This window comes from Equus caballus, chromosome 14, assembly GCF_041296265.1.
Source record: "Equus caballus isolate H_3958 breed thoroughbred chromosome 14, TB-T2T, whole genome shotgun sequence".
NCBI classification, from domain to species: Eukaryota; Metazoa; Chordata; class Mammalia; order Perissodactyla; family Equidae; genus Equus; species Equus caballus.
This window is the reverse complement of record NC_091697.1, coordinates 38,359,913-38,382,922: the sequence shown is the minus strand read 5'-3', so window position 1 is coordinate 38,382,922 and position 23,010 is coordinate 38,359,913. Positions and strand designations below refer to the sequence as shown.

Here is a 23,010-nt window from a genome sequence, read left to right as displayed (position 1 = left end):
TCTGCTAATCTGATGAAGTTCTTTCTCTGTTTAGTGACAATTGCTCAGTGCATTCTTCTTTAGATATAGCTTTTCCATTTTTTTTCTTCTTCTCTCCAAAGCCCCCCAATACATAGCTGTATATTCTAGTTGTAGGTCCTTCTGGCTCTGCTATGTGGGATGCCGCCTCAGCACGGCCTGATGAGCAGTGCTAGGTCTGTGCCCAGGATCTGAACTGGCAAAACCTTAGGCCACCAAAGCAGAGCGTGTGCACTTAACCACTCAGCCACAGGGTGGCCCCAGCTTTTCCATTTTAACAGTGGTTTATTGTCCTAACTCACTGGTTCTCAGACTTGAATGTGCATCAGAATCACCTGGAGGCCTTATTAAAACAAATTGTCAGGCCCCTTCCCAGAGTTTCTAACCCAGTAGGTCTGGAGTCCTGTCTAGGTCTTTGGATTTCTAACAAATTCTCAAGTGACGCTGATGGTGGGGGACCACATCTTGAGAACCCCTGGTGAACCTCAAAAAGTGGTTGGTTATGATGAAAATCTCTTTATATGAGGAAAGAGGTGTGGAATGAGAAGTCCTGAGTTCCACCCTATTTCTTTTAAGGACTAAATTGCTAATTTAACTATGATGAGCTTTGTTTTCCTGAATTGTTAATTTGTGTCTATGCATGTGTAACTTCTGAGGGCATTTTGTAAGGATATAAGTCAAGAAAAGACGTGAAATACTTTCAAGCTGATAGTATGTAGAAGAAAGGTGGTGAAAAATGATCGAAGGGGCAGTTAGTGTACTGACAGGACCAGTCAGTGGGTGTCTGTTGGGGAGGGAGATTAAACATAGAATGGTCTCTGTTCCTTGATTTATTTATTCAACAAATATTTACTGATCATTCAGTAGGTGCTAGTGGAGAGAGACAACAGTGAACAAAAGGGACAAAACCCCTTGCTTTCATGGAGTTTGCATTCTAGAAGGAAAATACAACAAAGAGGATAAACACACCACACATTCTGAAGTAAAAAATGAAATGGAAGAAAAAGGAAATGAAGAAAAATACAGTGCAGTCTTGGCCATAGGTGTATGAAGAGAAGTAATTTTAATTTACACATAGTACTTAAGCTTTTATAATAACTATAATAGCAGCTTTCAAACTTTGATGTGCAAAATAATTTCTTAGGGAGCTTGATCAAAATGTCCATTCCTATGCTCCAACCCCAGATACTCCTACTCAGCTGGCCTGGGCTGGAGCCTGGGTGTTACCCGTTTGACTGAAAGGTGGTTCTAATGCAAATGGACTTCCCCTTTGGGATCCCACTAGGAAACAGTGAACTAGAGTGTAGGAAGAAGATTTAGAAATAAAGCTAGAGAGAGTTAGAAAGGACTGTGGAAAAGGACTGAAAGGATAGAAACAAGGAGAAAAAAGTGAAAACTAAAATCTGTATGGGAGAGAAGTAGTGAAGAGCTGAGGCAAACTGGCTGGGTGTAAAGACTGTAGATAGTGGGGTCTGAGGGACCCAGGTGGGATTCTGGATTCTGGCTCTTCCTTCCCGGCTAGGTGGCCTTGGACACGTTACTGAGCTTCTTGGAACCTTAGTTTCACATCTGGACAATGAGATATATAGATAGATGTATATGTATATACATACACACACACACACATACACACACACACATGTATGCATCTTCTTTGTTGTGTTGTGTTAAAGGTTAGAGATTATATATGCCGAGCTCCAGGCACTGCATCTGGACCATATACGATGGTAGTGGTGGGCTTGATTTGCAGGTATATGAACTTGAGTTAGAATAAATTCTCAAAACATTACATGAGGATGAAGAGAACTTAAAAGCATAGAAGTTTTACAAGGCTGATCTTCACACTCAATTGTGCGCCTCAGAACATCTTTTGAATATAGGCAGATGCCAGGAAAGTTGTCATGACAGGAAACAGTCTCTTGAGTAGAACTCCTGGGAGCTTCTCTGCCAAGGAATTCTCTTTCTGTGTTTTGTGAGTAGTTGTCAAAGACCTAAGGAAACCAATAGTTCTGAGTCCATCACTTGGCACACAAAATATCTAACACAGTGGAACTAAGAGTTTTCACATGGTTCCATTTGTAACATTAGGGCTGCTTTCTGTTTCCAACTGGATCCCAAAATAAAAGAAACATTTCTTCACTCACCTGAAATTTACTTTGTTTGGCAGCCTCTCTGCTTTTTGTTGCCCATTCTGAGTATTTAGTTTTCACATTGAGTGTTATGTGGTACCCTGAAGAGCCTTGTCATATTCAGTGTTTGTCCAAGGGAGAACCAACCAAGCTCTTTGTTCCTGAGACTCACTGCCTCTCCAACATAGTGAAAAAGAGAATGAGAATCTCAGTGTGTTAGTGATTTCATGGGACTGAAGATCAAAAGAAGTGTCCGCAGTTCTTTCCCACAGATGAGTAAAAGATAAATCTGGATGCTAAAATAAACATGTCCTTAGCTCGCTTTTTTTCTGATATTTTTCAGGTATCCCCCACTTGCTCCAGGAAATTGGTTTCACGCTTCAAGTCTGACTATAAGAGTGTCACTCCCTGATTAAGTCTGTCGGATCTAGGAGCTGGCCCCTTAGATCCCATTTTCTGATCTTACACTATAGTTCCTTTATGTAACGTGTCCATTTTTTCTCCTAGAGCAAAAGCCATGCAGACAATTCTCTTTTTGTCCCCATGGCTTGCTAGCACAAGATTGGGCACATTATTGGTGTTAGGTAATTACTTGATTAGGTTGCACTGATTAAAATAAGGAGTTAGAGTTGTTCTTAGCTCACCTTATTTCCTCTGCGGTGGAATTTTCCAAAATGTGTTCTGTAGAACATTACTCCCATAAAATGCTCTGTTCAAAAAAAGAGTCAGTGGTCATATAAGCTTAGGAAATGCTATGTGTGCTAGTCCCCTCTTGGAGGTTTACCATACATACTGGATACCAAGCTCTGAAAAATCCAGCATCAAGGATCCCATTTAACAACAAGTTAGCTTCCCAAATGTTTTGACTAAGGAACCCCTTTCCATTGCTTCATTCTTTTTGGTGTGAGAGCTCTTTGGGAAACCCTGCTCTGCTACTATTTTATTCTTTAACTCACTTCAGGCTTTTCAACATCAGCCAAAATAAATGTTTTCTCCTTTCACAAAATCTTTGAAAAACACTGATCTAGTCTCCTAGTTTGACTCAGTGGTATGCTGGAGCCAGCTCCTACTCATTAGTGACAACCGATGGAGCCCATCATTTCCCAACTCCCTGGAAGCATCACATGGGGTGCCCCCTCACCCTACTGAGCTAGTTGGTCCACCTGTGGTTACAAATGGATGTAAAGTATCAGTACCATGTCACAGCTACCTGGCTAAGAGTGTGGTTAAGAAAAGAGCCCAGATCTTCCAATTCTGATTCAGGGCTGTTTTTTGTTGTATGCCTACATATACCAAAGGCATTCATGTAGGGTAAATAGTTCTATGCTGTGAAAGACACTGAGAAGTTAAAATTCTATCCCCATTTGTCAGGTGTGGACTTTGGAGTCAGAAAGGGTTGTTTTGTCCAAAACATGCATTTAGTGAGGGGCAGGGCCAGGGTTTCCAGATAACTAGATAGAGCCAGGTCTTTCCCTTCTGCCACACCAACATTTTCCAGCCTGTGACCTTGAAAAAGTCACCTCTTTGAGCATAAATTTCCTCACTGATATATTTGGAAGAAGATAATCCTAAGCCACCACATAGGGATATCGTGAAACTTGAATGAAACAGCGTGTGTGCAAATGCATTTTATAAATTACAAAGTGCTATTAAAATTATATTAGTCTATTACTCACATAAAATATTAAATCATGACACTACTCTACTTCAATTTCATATTCATTAATAGGAATGAGAAGCAGTTTAGCATAGCAATTAAGAACACAGACTTTGTCATTAGGCAGGCCTAAGTTAATGCCATCTTTATCTCTTATCCACTATGTGATTTTTGGGCAGTTACTTAACTTCTCTGTACTTCAGTTTCCTCATTTATAAAATGGAGATAATGCCAGCACCTAACACACAGAGTGGTCCTAAAGATTAAATTATACATGAAAAACACAACACTGTGCCAGGTGAAGAGCTAGTTCCTGAAAAAATGTTAATTGTAATTGTCATTATCTTGTTTATCTGCAGTAACTTAACCAGCCCCCTAAGAGAATTTTCTAAGCTCCGTTTTCCCACAGACACTGGGTAGGAGACTAGTCTTTCATTCTTTCACTCACAATAAGCTTAATTTCTTTACAAAACCCTTGACAGCTCATCTCTTCCAACCCAGATTTGTTTTTGTTTTCTGACTTTCTTTCCCCTCTCGTCTCTTCTAAGCAATGTGTCCCAGATCCTTGTGTATCTAACTTTGCCCCTTGTAGCTGAGGCATCTTTTTCTTCTTCTCCCCCTTCATCTTGCCTCTTCTTCACTTCCTTGAAAATTCATTGACTGATCACACACCCATTTAACAAATAATGGTTACTTATTGACTCATGATGCTTGAAGTTTCTGATGGGAAAAACCCATAGCTTTTATCTTAGAAGCTATAAAGGCATTGCTTTTAAAATTTGAAAGACCAAAATTTAAAAGAAAATTTTAAAATGGGAGATAATTTATACTTGAATTCCCACACCTTTTCTTCCTCACTTTATTTTTCCCCCCTTCTCCAGAAGTTGACTTCAACAGTCTCATAAATTTGTAACCAAAAAAAAAAAGTGTTTACCAATTTTAGAATATATAAATGAAATATATAGTTATAGAAAACTAACTTGTTTTCATTTTAAGGACCGATGAGTAAATACAAGCATAATTTATTAGTTTTGATTTGCCAGAACCACTTCGCTTCCAAATGAAATAAAGAGCCACACTGAAGATAATAGTCTGTGGGTGAATTCAGTTACTTGAAGAAGAAACCTATTAACTCAGGCATAACCCACTTATTCGTCAGTCATTTTAAGATCTTGGCTAGAGGAAGATTTTAGCCTTTGCACTGACAGAGGCACAGGAATCAAAAGGAGAAGGGGTCTTAGAATCAGAATTGGCTGGGTGCTTCTTACTAGTAACTGTCTCTCTCTGAGCTTCAATTTCCTAACCTGAAATATTTAGATAGCACAGAGGTTGACAAACTAGGCCCCCTAGGCCAAATCTGGCCTGCCACCTATTTTTATAAGGCTCATGAGCTAAGAATGGTTTTTAAGTTTTTAAAGAATTGAAAACAAAAAAAAAAAGAAAGAAAAATAAGATTTCATGAGACATGAAAAATGTACAAAATTCAAATGTTGGTGTCCAGAAGAAGTTTATTGGAAGAAGATACTCCCATTCATTTGTGTCTTGTCTACAGCTGCTTTCATGCTATCGCAGCAAAACCGAGAAATTACAGCCGAGACTGTGAAACTTGCAAAGCCTAACATATTTACTGTCTGGCCCTTTCCAGAAAAGGTATGCCAGCCCCTGAGATCATACCCACCACACAGGGTTTTTGTGAGATGGGGAGAGAAATTGTAATTAAAGCAGCTGGCACACAGTGGACACTCAATAAATGTGGGCTTCTCGGATTATATGTCAATATTATGTTAATAAAAAGATCCTGTGTATCTTCTCCGATTCTAGTTAAAAAAACATAATGTCCCATAGGTCAAGTTTCCTGAAATAAATCTGAGTACCTCAGAATGGCTATGAGAAATCATATTTGAGGTACTGAATCTGAGTCTTAAGGGCTGAAGGATGTTGCTGTTTAAATGGCTTGTACAGTGGTTCATAACATTCTGAGGTACTGGGAGCATAGTCTGTTAAGGTAGTAAGCAGCTATCTCCATTGAATAAATGCTAGGAGGAGTTTTTCCATTCCTAAATATAGACTCCACATTCAAATTTATATTTTCTCTGCTAAAGCAACTCATTCTGGAATTTGTTAACGCTGTTCAATTTGTTTCCTGTGAAAATGTGCATAAGAAATGCAGCACCGGCCGTGGCATCTTGATTTTTTTCTGTTAAATTTTTCGGCATCTGTTCTAACATTGTCTTTTCATACATCCTGGGAATCTTAGTTAACAGTTCCTGAGACTCTTCAGAAATTGCAATTCTATCATCATTGAAGTGGTGATGAGATGTATCAAGTTCCCCATAATTAGGTACAACAAAGAGTTCTTAGGAAAAAAAGCCACTTTAGTCAAAAATATAAAATTAGTTAAACATAAACAAAAGGCTAAATCTAGAGGAACGTTACCGTACTGATGAGGAGCTTTTCCGGTAGAATTTCAAGGATGTGGTATTCTAGGTATTAATTAATGGAGCACTTTAAAAGTTTTCTGCCTTCCAAAACTTAGTCTAAGAAGATAAAGCCAAAGAATAAAGTTTATACGACCACTTCGTTGCTCAGTAAGCCCTTCCGGTATTTAGGCAGAGCACAGAGTAAATCAACATTTTAAGATTAAAACTTTATGAATAAAAATGACTAACTACATTATAAATATCGTTTTGTATCAAGCTCTCCAATCCACCAGTACTGTTTCTACCACTACCACCTTTCTGGGCACAGTTTTCAGCTCCTTCCTTCTTTTCTCCCTTCTGCCTTCATCCAGCAATTACTGTGCTGTCCGTTCTGACCCAGGAAGTGTGATGGCTCTAGAGATCACTGACGAACAGCACAGACATAGTGCATGTGCTCAAGAGCTGACAGTCTACTTGAACGTTCAGACAACTAACGAAGCAATAACGATAAAGAATGGCAAGCTGTATGACGGAAAAATTCAAAGAATTTTCTGGAGCACATAACAGGATTTAAGATATAGCTACGAATAGAGCGGGGAGAAGAAAGAGAAGCCTTCCCACAAGAAGGGACCTATAAGCTGTTTCCTGAATGTCGTGCAGGAGGTACAAGCTCCAGGTCATCCAATGCCTTACAATTCACGTGAGGAAGTTCACACCATATCCTAAGAGAAATGAGAAACTGGGAACTGTTTATACTAAGAGCGAGATTAACACTTTCTAAAGATTAAAGAATTTGTTGTCGAAGGGCTGAATGGAGGCAGAGAGACCAAAAGCAATGGCCAAAACTCAGAGGAGTAATAACAGAGACCTGGATCCAACTGGTATTAAAGGAGGATCCATTGAAGAATTCGTATTGAATATTATCTTCTTAATAAGTAAACTAGAATGACATAGTTCTACTTTATATAATTATTGCAATGGCTTTAAATGTACATGCTAAATCATGATAAAATGAAATTGCAACAATTAAGTCACTGGGAAATTAGCCAAAATAATGGTAGATTGGTTCACATTGAAAGTAGTCTCTTGCTACCAAAGCATACCTATGTTATGAATGTATTTAAATAGTAAGTAATGGGATGGCTCAAAAAATTTATCATCCTGGTGCAGAATTTAGCAATATCTGTTAATATTTGAGCACTTACTATGAAAGAGCATAGTAAGTAGTCAATGCATGTTAGCTATTGCTATGTATGTTCTCTAAGATGTTCTCACTCCTGCAAATCATAAACATGGTGGCAATTACAAAATTTTTCCCTTATTCAATTTCACATACCTGGATGTAAAGAATACTCTTAAGTTCATGACATTAAGACTAAAAGTCTACAGGTTCAAAATCAGGTAGAATAAAGTACTCACATTGAGACTTGAAATGCAACAAAGTTCAAAAATCTGTCCAGAGCCCCAAATACATGTATTCAATGTGGAAATGTTATATGTATTGACTTAAGCTCCTAAAAAGTGGAGAATATTTTATTGATACTTTAAAGTCTGACTTTATCCTTTACACTGAACCTCAGTGCTGAGGTAGCTTGTCTAACAAAATCTTTAAGTGTTTCTTTAAAATAAAATATTGAGGGGCCGGCCCGGTGGTGCAGTGGTTAAGTGCACACCTTCCGCTTTGGCAGCCTGGGGTTTCCTGGTTCAGATCCCTGGTATGGACATGGCACCGCTTGCCATGCCATGCTGTGGTAGGCATGCTACATATAAAGTAGAGGAAGATGGGCATGGATGTTAGCTCAGGGCCAGTCTTCCTCAGAAAAAAGAAGAGGAGTGGCAGCAGTTAGCTCAGGGCTAACCTTCCTCAAAAATAAAATAAAAAATTGATGTATGATAAAATCTTAGTGAGAGAGGATTAAATGAAGTGACTCAACTTCCATAGTCTCTTATATATGTGTTAAATGGAGTGATTAAAGAATTGACCCATTTCTCTAGCTATAACCCTTGCCAATTCATTATTCTACATCGTAGATCTGGAAATTTATAGATGTTAAAGTGATTATTCATGGGTAAGTCTCTTCCCGTGGAGTGCTCATAGAATGTCTTTCATAACTTCAGTCTTAGAAGGCTGATTCTATCAGCTCAGCACGAGGGGTTTTATCTCTCAATGACAGACTCACACTCACCAACCTCATGAGATTGAGGTCTAAATTAGAAATAATAATTTTTAAATTTACGATGAAAAATAAGCCTTGAATGAATAGAGATATCTACATCTTCTCTCCCTCTAGGAAGATCTACATAAGAAGAGGGAACATAATGAGAAAGATAATTAACGTACTTGAAATCAAAGCAAAGAGAGTTCAATGAAAGGATTCCTTAATAGCATCAGGCTAAGTCAGCCTAACACAGAGACAATATGGTTGATGGTCCTAGAGACGCTCAAAGTTCTCCCAACAAAGACCTTAAATGCTTTGAGGATAAGGACCCCATCTGTCTTATATCTATCATATCTCCAATGCCTGGCATAGAGCAGCCACTTATTAAATAAGAGTAGAGTCCTTGGGGCCAGCCCTGTGGCACAACGGTTAAGTTTGCACATTCCACTTCAGCCGCCCAGGGTTTGCCAGTTCGGATCGCGGGTGCGGACCTTTGCACAGTTTGTCAAGCCATGCTGTGGTTGGCATCCCACATATAAAGTAGAGGAAGATGGGCACGGATGTTAGCTCTGGACCAGTCTTCCTCAGCAAAAAAGAGGAGGATCGGCGGCAGATGTTTGCTCAGGGCTAATCTTCCTAAAAAAATAAAATAAGAGTAGAGTCCTTTGGCTAAGACACCTTCATTCAGAGCTTGAATGAACTCTCCCTACTTTGCTCCTTTGGGGACTGTCCTTTCTTCTCTGCATCCCTGGATGACCTTTTGCATGCTACATTTTTTTCTTTTTGAAGATTGGCCCTGAGTTAGCATTTGTTGCCAATCTTTTTTGTTTCTTCTTCTTCTTCTTCTCCCCAAAGTCCCCCAGTATGTAGTTGTATATTCCAGTTGTGGGTCCTTCTAGTTCTGCTATGTGAGACGCTGCCTCAGCATGGCTGGATGACGTGTGCTAGGTCCACACCCAGAATCTCAATGAGTGAAACCCTGGGCTGCAAAAGCAGAGCACACAAACTTAAGCACTTGGCCACGGGGCTGGGCCCTGAATGCCACATTCTTTCATTAGGTTTGTCAACATAGTATAGTTAGAGGAGAATATGCTGGTCAGGTAGCCAATCTGTCTTTTTATGCTGACCTTTGCATTTCTGTTCTCATCCATTTGGTGTTCATGCTTCTTCCTGCTTCCTGCTTTTGAGAATGAGGAGCAGGGCATGCCACTACAGCCACTAAGTACTTTTTACATGAAGTCTATTTCTACAAATCTATTACATCAATACTCCATGCTATTCTCTAAGATAGGATAGTAATGCCGCTCAGCCGGATTGGTCCCCTCTGTTGCTTCTAACAGTTTCTGCTAATTCCGAGAGATCAGCTCAGGATATTAAGAGACTGTTGAAGTTGATCAAGATGGAAGCTTTGGGGAAAGTCACCTTGCTATTGAACTCTGCAATCCACTGAAGCTACAGAAGTGTTCTACTTCCATCCATTCCAGCAGATTTTTAAGGAGCACTTGCTCTGTTGAGGGCAGGGTTAAAAGTATATAAGACAATTTTTGCCTGCATCTAACTTAGAATGATAACATTTTATCTTTGGACTTATGTTTTAATTTTATAATAGCCTTATCTGTTTCCATTTAGTTTTTATTAACAAAATACTTAGAAATCCTTCAAAGGATCTCCTGATTGCTTAAAAGATGGTGGGGAGAGAAGTAGATAACCAGACAGTGAGTCTTGAACACAAATTGTATTTCAGGAATTGAGTACCAGCAGAAATTACACAAGCGGATGAAGAAGTGATACAACGAGTCAAGTTCTAGAATCGTAGTCATTGGCCCCACGAGGCAACCTAGGTATCAGAAAACGTCAATCTTTTACCCAACTTATACTACCTATCTGTGTGACTCTGGTCACTTCAGGTCTCAGTTTTTCCTGTAAGTAATGAAAAGGTTGGACTTGATGATCTAGCGCCTTCTAGATCAGAATATGCTGTATCCCACCATTTGTAAGCTTTAAAAATTAGATAAAATTCTCTCATCTGCAATCTATTGCAAAAATTATACCATAGTACTTTTTTATTCTGTTGATGTAGTTTGTGCATTATTTTTTCCCCAGGTTTTTGCAGGTATAATTGAAAAATAAAAATTGTATATATTTAAGGTATACAACATGATGATTTGATATATGTACACATTGTGAAATGATTACTACACTTAAGCTAATCAATACATCCATCACTTCACATAGTTACCTTGTGTGGGTGTATGTAGTGAGAACACTTAAGATTACTCTCTTAGCAAATTTCAAGTATACAGTACAGTATTATTAACTATAGTCACAATGCTGTGTGTCAGATCCTCAGAATTTACTCATCTTATAACTGAAAGGTTGTGTCCTTTGATCAACATCTCCCCCATTTTCCCAAACCCCCAGCTCCTGGCAACCACTGTTCTACTATCTGCTTCTAAGAGTTTGACTTTTCTAGATTCCACATATGTGAGAGATTATATAGTGTTTGTCTTTCTGGTCTGGCTTATTTCACTCAGCATAATGTCCTCCAGGTTCATCCAGGTGTTGTAAATGGCAGGATGTCCTTCTTTTTAATGGCTGATTAATATTCCATTGTGTGTATACACACAAACACATATACACATACAAACATATGTCACATTTTCTTTATCCATTCATACATCTACGGACACTTAGGTTGTTTTCATACCTTGGCTATTGTGAATACTGCTGCAGTGAACATGGGAGTGCAGATATCTCTTCAAGATCCTTATTTAATTTCCTTTGGATAAATATACCCAGAAGTGTGATAGCTGGATCATATGGTAGTTCTGTTTTCAATTTTGGGGAAAAGCTCCATGTTGTATTCCAAAATGAGTGCACCAATTTATGTTCCCACCAACAGTGTACAGGGTACCCTTTTCTTCACACCCTCGCCAACACTTGTTATCCCTTGTCTTTTTGATAATAGCCATCCTGACAAGTGTGAGGTGATATCTCATTGTGGTTTTGATTCGCATTTCTCTGATGATTGGTGGGGTTGAGCACCTTTTCATAGGTGTAGTCATTTCTACATCTTCTTTGGAAAAATGTACATTCAAGTCCTGGGACCAATTCATAATCACGTTATTTGTATTTTTCAAATGAGTTGTATGAGTTCCTGATGTATTTTGGATATTAACCCTGTATCAGATATTTGCAAGTATTTTCTTCCATTCCATAGGTTGCCTCTTCATTTTGTTGATAGTTTCTTTGACTATGCAGAAGTCTTTTTAGTCTGATGTAGTACCACTTGTTTACTTTTGCTTTTGTTGCCTGTGCTTTTGGTGTCATATCCATGAAATCGTTATGAAGACCAGTGTCAAGATTTTTCCTGTTTTCTTCTAGGAGTTTTACAGTTTCAGGTCTTAAATTTTAGTCATTAATCCATTTTGAGTCAACTTTTGTCTGTAGTCAAAGATAAGGATTCAGTTTCATTCTTCTGCATGTAGATAGCTAGTTTTCCCAGCATCATTTATTAAAGAGACTATCCTTTCCCCATTGTGTATTCTTGGCACCCTTCTCAAAAATAAGTTGATTGTATATGTGCAGGTTTATTTTTGGGCTCTCTTCTGTTCCATTGGTCTGTGCATCTGTTTTTATGCCAGTACTGTATTGTTTTGATTACTATAGCTTCTGTAGTATAGTTTGAATAGGGAAGTATGATGCTTCCAGCTTTGTTCTTTTGTCTCAGGATTGCTTTGGATATTCATCATCTTTTATGATTAAATACGAATTTTAGGATTGTTCTATTTCTGTGAAAAATGCCATTGGAATTTTGATAGAAATTTTGTTGAATCTGTAGATTGCTTTTGGTAGTATGGAGATTTTAACAATATTAATTCTTCCCAACCATGAACATGGGATATCTTTCTACTTATTTGTGTCTTTTTCAGTTTCTTTCATCAATGTTTTAAGTTTTTCAGTGTACAGATCTTTCATCTCCTTGGTTAAGTTTATTTCTATTTATTTTATTCTTTTTGATGCTATTGTAAACGGGATTCTTTTCTTAATTCCTTTCTTGATGGTTTGTTGTTAGTGTATATAAACTCAACTGATATTTGTATATTGATTTTCTATACTGCAACTTTACTGAATTTGTTAGTTCCAACAATTTTTTCTTGGAATCTTTAGGGTTTTATGTATATAAGATCATGTTATCTTCAAACAGAAAATTTAACTTCTTCTTTTCCAGTTTGGTTATATTTTATTTCTTTTTCTTGCATAATTGCTCTGGCTAGGACTTTCAGTAGCGTATTTAATAAAAGTAGGCACTCTTGTCTTGTTCCTGAAAGCGGGAAGTTTTCACTGGTGAGTGTGATGTTGGCTGTAGGCTTGTCTTATATGGCTTTATTATGTGACAGTACATCCCTTTTTACCTAATTTTGGGGAGTTTTTACCATGAAAACATGTTGAATTTTCATCAAATGCTTTTTCTGAATCTACTGACATGATCACATGGTTTTTATCCTTCATTCTGTTAATATGGTATATCACATTCATTGATTTGTGTATGTTTAACCATCTCTGTATCTCAGGGATGAATCCTGCTTGATCACAGTGTATGACCCTATTAATGTGCTGTTGAGTTCGGTTTGCTAATACTATGTTGAGGATTTTTGCCTCTGTGTTTATCAGGGACATTGGCCTGTAAGTTTCTTTTCTTGTAGTGTCCTTATCTGGCTTTGGTATGAGGGTAATGCTGGCCTTGTAAAATGAGTTTGGAAGTGTTTCCTTCTCTTCAATTTTCTGGAAGAGTTTGAGGATTGGCATTCATTCTTCTTTAAATGTTTGGTAGAATTCACTTGTAAAGCCATCTTGTCCTGGGCTTTTGTGTGTTGGAGGTTTTTGATTACTGCTTCAATCTCCTTACTGGTAATTACTCTGTTCAGATTTTCTTTCTTCAATATGCAGTCTTGGTAGGTTGTATGTTTCTAGGAATTTATCCATTTCTTCTAGGTTATCCAATTTGTTGCACACAATTGTTCAAAGTAGTCTCTTATCCTTCCTATTTCTGTGATATCAGGTGTAGTGACTCCTCTGATTTATAATTTTATTTATTTGAGTCCTCTCTCTTTTCTTTTTTAGTCTGGGTGAAGGTTTGTCAATTTCTTTTTATCTTTTCAAAAAACACAACTCTTAGTTTTGTTGCTCTTTTCTATTGTTTTCTGGTCTCTATTTCATTTATTTTTGTTCTAATCTTCATTATTTCCTTCCCTCTGCTAACTTTGGGCTTAATTTCTTCTTCTGTTTCTACTCCCTTGAGATGTAAAGTTAGGTTGTTTATTTCAAATCTTTTTTTTTCCTAATGTAGGCATTTATCACTAGAAACTCTCCTCTTAGAACTGCTTCATTACATTCCATAAGTTTTAGTATGTTGTGTATCTAGTTCTGTTTGTTTCAAGATACTTTTTGTTTTTCTTTATTTATTTCTTCTTTGAGCCATTGGTTTATTAGGAGTGTGTTTAATTTCCACATATTTGTGAATTTTTCAGCTTTTATCCTTTACTGATTTCTAGTTTCATGCCATTGTGGTCAGAAATGATAGTTAATATGATTTCAATCTTCTTCAATTTATTAAGACTTTTTTTGTGGCCCAGTGTATGATCTATCCAGGAGAATGCTCCATGAGCACAGGAGAAGAATGTGTATTCTGCTGCCGTTGGATGGAACATGCTATATATATAGTCTTTTAGATCCATTTGGTCTATAATGTTACTCAAAACCACAATTTCCTTGTTGATTTTCTGTCTGCATGATTTATCCATTGTTGTACATAAGGTATTGAAGTTCCCTGCTCTTACTGTATTGCTGTCTATTTCCCCCTTCAGTTCTGTTAATATTAGCTTTATATATTTAGGTGCTCCTATGTTGGGTACATATATATTTATAACTGTTATATGTTGTTGATAAATAGACCTCTTTATCATTATACAGTAACGTTCTTTGTCTCCTCTGACAGATTTTCACTGAAAGTCTGTTTTGTCTGATAAAAGTATAGCCACTCCTGCTATCTTTGGTTATGTTTGCATGGAATATCTTTTTCTATCCCTTCATTTTCAGCCTATGTGTGTCCTTACAGCGAAATTGAGTCACCTGTAGGCAGCATATTGTTGGATCTCATTTTTCTATCTATTCAGCCACTCTGTGTCTTCTGATTGAGGAATTTAATTCATGTGCATTTAAACTGATTATCGATAGGTTAGTTGTTTTCTTACTATTTTGTGGTTTCTTTGTCCTTTTCTTCCTGTATTGTTTTGTGATTTGTTGATTTTTTTTGGTAATGGTATGCTTTGATTCCTCTCTTTAGCTATTGTGTATCTAGTAGAGGTGTTTTCTCTCTGGTTACCACAAAGCTTACATAAAGCATCTTGCAGTTATAACGGTCTATTTTAAGCTGATAACTACTTAACTTTAATTGCATACAAAATCACTCTATACTTGTACTTCTCCCCCTCATTTTATGCTTTTGATGCCACACTTCACATTTTTTATGTTGTTTATCCATTAACAAATTCTTGTAGCTGTAGTTATTTTTAATACTTTTGTCTTTTAGCTTTGAAACCAGAGTTAAAAGGGATTTACAGACCACCAACACAGTATTAGAATATTCTGAATTTGACTATATATTTATCTTTACTAGTGATTTTTATACTTTCATTTTTCATGTTCTTATTTAGCATCCTTTCGTTTCAATTTGAAGAACTCCATTTATCATTTCTTGTAAAGCAGGTCTAGTGGTGATAAACTCCCTCAGCATTTGTTTGTCTGGTAATGTCAGAATATTTTTTATTACTAGCAATGTTCATTATTAGTAAAACACTGTAACCGTAAAATAGTAGCTATTATGTGGCAGACACTGTGCTGTATGTAAATGAGTTTCTTCTAAAAATCAAATAATTTGAAATATATAGTATTGAATTTTCTCTTCTTAGTAGCTTTTGATTTTTTTGGTGTAGAATTACTTAGGTTTGGAGTTGAATTTGGAGGCTTGGCTTTGGTTTCAAGCAGCACTTCTCATTCAGGGGGCTTGTAATTAGCTTGGAATTCCTGCATCCAACAGTTGTATTTTGTACCATTGAGCACTGATATGATTGTAAAAATAAAGATGAGTGATGCTATCATTTCTCAAGCACAGGTCTTAATTATTTCTGCCTAGTATAGAGTGCCTATCATGGAGTCTGGCCCATTTTTATTCATCAATAAATTTTATTTCCAAATAAAAATGTGATATATCACAAGTTTTACTTTCAACAAGCTGTAATACAATGAGAAATTATGGACCAGAACAAATTTCGGAAGCATTGATCAATGTTTTGTGCTGAAAAGGAAAGAATGAATGTTTACCAACTATGCAACTATACCAGGATTTTCTTTACATTGTTTAACTAATTTCTTTTAAAAAGATGTATTTGCAATGTCTTTCATTACTAGTCGCATTAGATTATCAAACATGTCAGTTCCTTCTCAAAATAAGGACTTCGCTTGAGAATCCTTCATTATGTTCCATGCATATATTTGAATTCCCAAAACAGAAAATGACTTCAGCTTAGACACTGTGTCTGGCCAATGGAGATATTCTTAAAACTGTGGGTCATTGATTTGTCACTGAGCCAAACTTCCTGATCTAGATTCCCTCCACAAAAAAGTCTCTTCAAAGTCAAGCAGATAATTTTGCCCTTGGCCATTGGAAAGCAGGAACAGATTTGCTCTGTCTGTTTTGAAGAGACAGAGCAAGGCAAGAGTCATTTCCCATCAGGTATTATTTGTGAAATGAACCCTTAAATGAAAGACTGGCGTAATGTTACTGTTCTTATCGTCTACCATTAGTTTAACTCTAATTCAACTGTTTTGGCTTGCAAAGAGTAAATACTTTTTCCATCCTCTGATTAAATATTGCCTCATAATATTTCTTAAAGAATCTTCCCTGGGCAAGATTATGAATATGTCTTGTGTGCCCTATCATCCGTAGCTCACATGGGGCTTTTGTCTGCCTACTACTTTTTCTCACTTCCTTAATGAGCCTCCACAATCCATGTGGTGCAGATGGAGCTGATTCCTTCCCTTTAGTCTCCAGGGTTGTCATTTGAGCCAAATATGGCCAACAGGAGGATCTCCTCCTCCTGCTCATAGGGATTTGTTCAGGGATAAGCACGTGCCTCAAGCTGGGCCGTCTAGAGTCCTTCCTGGAGAAGATCTCTTATTTTCCCTGTGAAAGTGAGCTTGAGACCACCTGCGGATGTCCTACTCCCCAATGGAGAGAGCACAACTGAGAATGAAGCCAAGAAAAGCCTCAAGGAGAAGAGAAAGATAGAGTCTTGATTGTATTTTACCTGCTAAACTCATCCCATGTTAAGATCCACCACTTGGGGTTTCAGTTATATGATTTAGGAACCCCCCTCTTTTTTTCCCTTAGGCTAATTTGAATGAGTTCTGACCACTGTAATCAAAAGGGCCCTAAATAATCCCTCTTTTCAGGTCTGTTCCATAACTGTTCTGTGCTTCTGTATGACCCCACAGTATTTTCTCAACTTAGTCTGCCCTCCCGAGTGAGTGAGTGGCACAGCAAACCCTCTTCCCTGTAATCATAGCTGTCCTACCTTATACCTCGGAGCTTAAGCGCTTTGCTAAGCCCTTGAATTGGTAATTTCTCACAAAGTCTTTTAGATAAATATGTGAATGACATAGAGAACTCAGGATACAATACATGTATTTTAACATGTAAGAAAGAAGAAACGAAGTCTGAAGACTCAAGATAAAGAAAGTGGGGTTATATGCATGCTCTTGTACTTGGGTTAAAAAATAACTGCATTTACTTTAAAAATCACTATTGCACCCTCCCCATGAGCTAGGCATGGTGCAAGGAACTAGGATACGGTGGTGAGCAAGCAGCCCTGGTTTCTGTCCTCTTGGAGGATATTTTCTATCAGGAAAGATTGACATGAATAAGATAAAAATACAAATAAATACATAACCACATCTACAATAAGTGCTAGTCTTGGGGCACATAGAACAGGGAGTGTTCATTCCGGCGGTTCAGGGACAACTGAATTGTAGAGGAAGTGATAATGGAGTATAAATTTGAAGGTTGAATAGGTGTTAAACAGATGAAAACACGAGAGTGAGAGTAACTTCCACAAAAAAGAAAAATCTTTCCAGAAACAGAGAACAGCTTGTTTTGAAGATTCTCAAGTGGAAAGATACATGATTTCTTTGAAGAACTGGAAGAAGGGAGAGTGGCGACAGATGAGACTGCAGAGGTAGACAAGGGACCAGATCAAGCCAGGCCTTTCAAGCAGTGGTGAGGGTTGCTGTCTTTCCTTTTCAGGCAACGGTGAGCCACTTAAGGATTTTAGTTCACAGAGGGACACAATTAGGTTTATGTTTTAAAAGTTTAAGTTATTGCTGTAACTTAGTGATTCTTAAGTCTGTCTCATATTAGAATCATCTGGAGGAGGGACTCAAAACAAAATACTGTTACCTGCTTCTTATCCTAGTCTAATAGAAGCAAAATATCTGAGGTGGGCCCCTGGATCTAGTCATTTTAAAAGCTCCCTCTGGATGAGTCTAACATAAAACTGGGCTTAAGAATCACAGATGTGAACCATGTAGGAGATGTAGCTTAACAAGGGCACCTGTGATGCAGAGGCTCTCCAAGCTGCCTTCTCAGAATGACTGAAGCTTAGTGCCCAAACCTAGTATGATCATGAATTGCATGAATAGAAGTAGACTTCCTAAATAAGAGAGGGAGTTGTTCCTCTGCCCACAAATTAGACCCAGCACACCTGAAAAGTTTGTTCACCTCTCAACACCAAATTTTTTAAGAGGAAATTAGCCAAACTAAAACATTCCTAGAAGAAATCAAACCAGATAAAAGGCATCTAAGCCATGAAGAGGAGAAATGACCCAATGGTACGAGATGCGTTTAAACCGTGGTCAAAATAATTCTTAAGGAAGGATGATTTAGGACCCCTATTTTCAAGTAAGTCAAAGTGTGTGATTTATTCAAAGGATAAATATGAGGGCCAACTATATACAATCCTTGATGTTGGAAAAATGGCAGGAGATGGTGTGGACAAAAACCCTGGTCCTCATGGAGTTATATTCTACTATAGAATGAAGTTTTCTTGTTCGCATGATCCTTAAGGTTGAAATTTTTAACTGACTTTTATGATTAGCAGCTATAGAGTCTGTATGTGTGTATTTTAGTTGTTAATTTTAGAACATTAAAAGTAGAAATCTCTGGGGCTGACCTGGTTGCATAGTGGTTAAGTTCATGCACTCTGCTTTGGCAGCCTGGGGTTCGCAGCTTCAGTTCCCTGGTGCGGACCTAACGCTGCTTGTCAAGCCAAGCTGTGTCAGTGTTCCACATAGAGTGGAGGAAGATTGGCACAGATGTTAGCTCAGTGACAACCTTCCTCAAGCAAAAAGAGGAAGATTGGCAACAGATGTTAGCTCAGGGCCAATCTTCCTCACACACACACACGAAAAAGCAGAAATCTCTGAAAAGCAAAGAGGTGGAAGAATTCCACTGGAGTGGCCATTGTGGAAGAAATTCAGAATCCAATGGCAAGGATTAAAAGGTATAACAGGAGACCTTTTAATTAACAGGACACTGATGAGTTATCTAGCCTAGCAATCTCTAGAGTCCTTTACAAAACTGAAAACCAAATATTATAGCAATAAATAAAAGCAGTGCTTGCACAGTTTGAGCGGTTACTATGTGCCATACACTTTGCTAAGTGCTTTATTACGCATTACATCACATAAGACTTATAACACTCATCACACAGATGAGGAAAATGAAAGTTATCAGACTATAATTTTTAAGTTAAAAGCATGATTCCTATAAATATAAAGTGACAATACTTCCAAGATTTTATCTGACTCATTAACGAGGGAACGAGAATGATGGTAAGATCAGCTCCAAGGAGGAGCTCCTAGTTCACAGGTGCCTTAATAAAGCAATGTTAGGACAAGATTGCCAGATTTACATGCAAAACTGGTTCATGTCTTATATGGCAATAAACCATCACATTTGCGATCATTTTTTCTACTGGAGAGAATTTGTGTCTTTAAGAAACAGAAGTCTCCAAGGTAACGTGCAACTTGACTAAATTTGGCACCTTTATTCAGTAGTAAACAGTGAATGGAACAAAGCACGTTTCCCTTCAGTAATTCTTGAGAGGGCATGTTAAATAATTGCCACATGTGATTGTGAAAGAGCATGACTACCTTTGGCCTTATTTTCAAGTTTTGGATAATTTTTCCTAACATTACAAGAGTTAAGTAACTTTTCAGGATTTTCTAGCTAGTAGTAATGAAGCTGGGTCTCAGACTGAGGTCTCTCTACACATACACTGAAATGAGCCGTGAGGCAAGTATTTGGGGAGATTTTGGGGCTGCATCGTTTGGACCATATCACCATCGTTCTGTATTTCTGTAAGTCTGAGAATGGTTTTTCAGTTGTTTTATGTTTGTTTGCTTTTTTAATTGATTACTAAAATGTTTGTAAACCACTCAAAATTAACTCCGGCTACTCTTTTGTTTCCCCAAGAGTACCTGGGCCCACTAAACGTGATTATTAAGTAGTGAGTGCTTCGTCAACTGCTCGCTACTATTGGCCCTAAGACAAAGGTTCTGGAACCCCAAGTAGAAATCTGATTCTTTAGAATTTGTTGTTTCTGTAGTAATATTTCTTCCTCAATTTATAGGACTTTATTTTGTTTTTGTTGTTGTTGTTATTAATTTAGGACGTTGAAGATATCAAATGTGGGATTTGCAGTTGTTAATGGTCTCCTTCTTTTAGAATGGTAATCTTTCTTGAGGAGCTCAGGTTTGGAGAGGAAGTCTAGTCGTCTGCAAATGGCGCTTTGTTCAGCCTCGTGTAACTGACTGCAGATTTGGTCTCACTGTGTTCCTTTCCCATGAGTTAATCTTGAGGAAAGACTCCAATGTTATATTAGGGAATAAGTGAAAAGTAGCCATATAGTTGGCTTAGTGTTCCTACAAGGCATTAGGACACTTGCCTGTGTTTAAGATGATAGGCCCCTGTTACATCAAGGTAAGATGGCAGAAAACATAACTAGCCAATCAAACAGTTTAGGAACTCAAGCTAGATGTGAGAATGCAATTTTGCTTTTAGGTAAGAGAAAGGGTCTTGGTTTTGCTCCATTAAAAGAAAACTAAACTGAAATTTATTTATAGGCCCTGTAGTAAACGCTTTACACGGATTATCTCACTGAATCCTCAACAACTCCATGAGGTAGATTCCATTAATGTCTCCATTTTACAGATGAGGAAACTGAGGTCCAGAGAATATAAGCAAGCTGACCAGGATTCACAGCCAGTAAGAGACAGAACTAAGATTAGACCCAGGACAACTGATTACAAGCCTGCTTTTGTGAAGGTTAGATGATATCGCCTTTCCCAAATGATGCTGGATAGAGAAAGCACATGGAAAATTACAAACAAATCCAGTTTTCTAGTCTTACCTCTGGCATTAACTGTCTTTGCAACACTGGACGAGTCATTGCAGCTGTCTGGGCCTCCATTTCTCTGTATAAAATGAAGGGTAGAAACGATTTAGATTGGATGGTCTCTGGGGTTCCTTCCAACTCTGAAGTTCTCTGAATCTGTAATTGCATCCTGACCTTAGAGGTGCACATGCTCCCCTCCCCCAACACACATATGCACAGTGCTTCCCAAGGCAAAAATCTAATCCTGCTCAGAGTGCCCATTGTGATTTGATGCTAAACTCAAGACCCCACCAAATCCTATTATTTACAGCACCCCCTCAGGAATACACAACACTTTAAAATCTGGCAAGCCTGTCCTTTAAAATAAATTGCTAATGGGGTGTGACTTTAGGAAGTAAAATATTAATACCAAAAAAGAAAAAGAAAAAACTCAAAACAAATGAGGCTCTTTTTAAATCATCTCTTTTCTACAATGTTACCTTGACAACTTAGCTTTGGCTCTTTAGATGTGGGGTTTTCATTGTGGGAGAAGAGGGCTGTCCTCTTTGTATCTTTAGAGATTTCCTCTTGTTTTACGGAAAGAAGAAATGTCAAAGGTAGGCCACCAAATCCAGCAGAATGTACACAGGACATTTTGATGGAGTGTCATCCAGAAATAATCACAGGTGCACAGAATTAGGACACATTCTGATTAAATGCACATTCCTTTCTCCTTTCTATTTCCTATAACCATAACACACATTTCAAAAGCTTCTAAAATGTTACGTTTTTGGACCAGCACCGTTACAGAACAGAGAGCAACAAAAGTGCCTGAAAAATAATTGCATTATTTTTAGTTGCAGCAGGATAGATGCACACCTCGGGATGAGGGAACAACTCTGAAGTACTCAGCCAGTTTGGAAATGCTAAAAATATTGTTCCCCCTCCAGCAATTGAAACTCTGAGCAAAGACTGAGGCAACGGCAGGTAGGGAGATCAAATTAGAATTCACATCTCTTTGCTGTAATAGGCTCGTTATCAGGACTGGCGAGAGCTCAGGGGGCTAACAGGGATCAGCTGGCGACTGCATGTGGATGGAGCAGGTTAACAAGGGGCAGTGTTGAGCAGAAGAAAGAAGACATGGCCAGCATCTAGCACCAGAGAGCAGAGCCCGGAGAATGGCAGAAAACTCCGAACTGGTTCTAGAAGCGGTTTCCTTTGTGGTTGTGAGTACGAGCCCAGCAGACGCCATAGGCGCTGTTGCAGGGGAGCGAGTCTGTGCTTGACACACGTGTTTCCCATTGATAGCTGGAGACAGCCCAGTAGCTCTGAGTTGGCCTGACAAAGCCGTATTGAAATACAGACAGAGTACGGTTTCAAAGCAGTCAGAAAAAGAACGGGAATGCTGTTCAGGAAATTCTTCAGGCATGGGCAGGGACTTGGCTGCAATTCTACAGTTGGAAAATCTGACTGGGGCAGCTTCTGAACACAGGCTGGGCCTGCTCCCACTCGGCCGCCGAGCGGTCGCCTCCTTCAGAGCCTCTCAGCACACTCCGGGATTGTGGGCGATTTTCATCAGCCGCTTTGTGAAGCAGACAAGAGAGGTAGGGTGCTGTGAAGTTCTTGCATTTCCACGCTTCTCTTCACTCTCTAAACCTGCTGTTTGTTTGCAAGTACTCTGAGCTTTCTGTGTGTATGTGTGAACAAGTTAGAACTCCATCACTTAAACATTTGGTGTGGAGTTGGAATCTTTTCTTTCCCCAAGCCCCTTTGAGATCTGATTTCAGCAAGGCAGAGACACTTGTGAAAGTTAGGATTTAGCTGGCAACACGATTGTGAAAAAGGAAAGTATGTGAATGCTTATACTGTCACTCTGCTCCAACCTTCTGTAACTTTTCTGCATAGAAGGACAGTTCATTGGCAGGAAAGATAATTTTGGATGAAATTATCTGTGCTCTTTGCTTCATGAGAGTTTTGAGAGGCACATTTTTAGCAGAAAATGGCTCTCATTTTAGGAGGGAATCAGAGTTTGTAGTTTCTATTTTGGATTACACTTTCAGAGTGTTGGAGCAGAAATGTGTGTATGAGTTCCTGGCATCTTTTATTATTATATGGGATTTTGACTGTCATTAA

The 23,010-nt window shown here is 38.3% G+C and overlaps 1 protein-coding gene across 2 annotated transcripts in view; it reads left to right on the top strand.

Annotated features, from left to right (window-relative positions):
• SGCD (sarcoglycan delta) overlaps positions 1-23,010 on the top strand; it is a 421,219-nt gene that overhangs the window by 26,068 nt on the left and 372,141 nt on the right. The window contains exon 1 of one of the 2 annotated variants that reach the window (XM_001503564.6): positions 21,834-22,481. The exons of the other annotated variant lie outside the window; for it this stretch is intronic. Coding sequence (XP_001503614.3) covers positions 22,305-22,481 — 177 coding nt within the window. The 5' untranslated portion in view covers positions 21,834-22,304. Of the gene's footprint in view, positions 1-21,833; positions 22,482-23,010 lie in introns of those variants that run through there. 2 annotated transcript variants of the gene reach the window in all.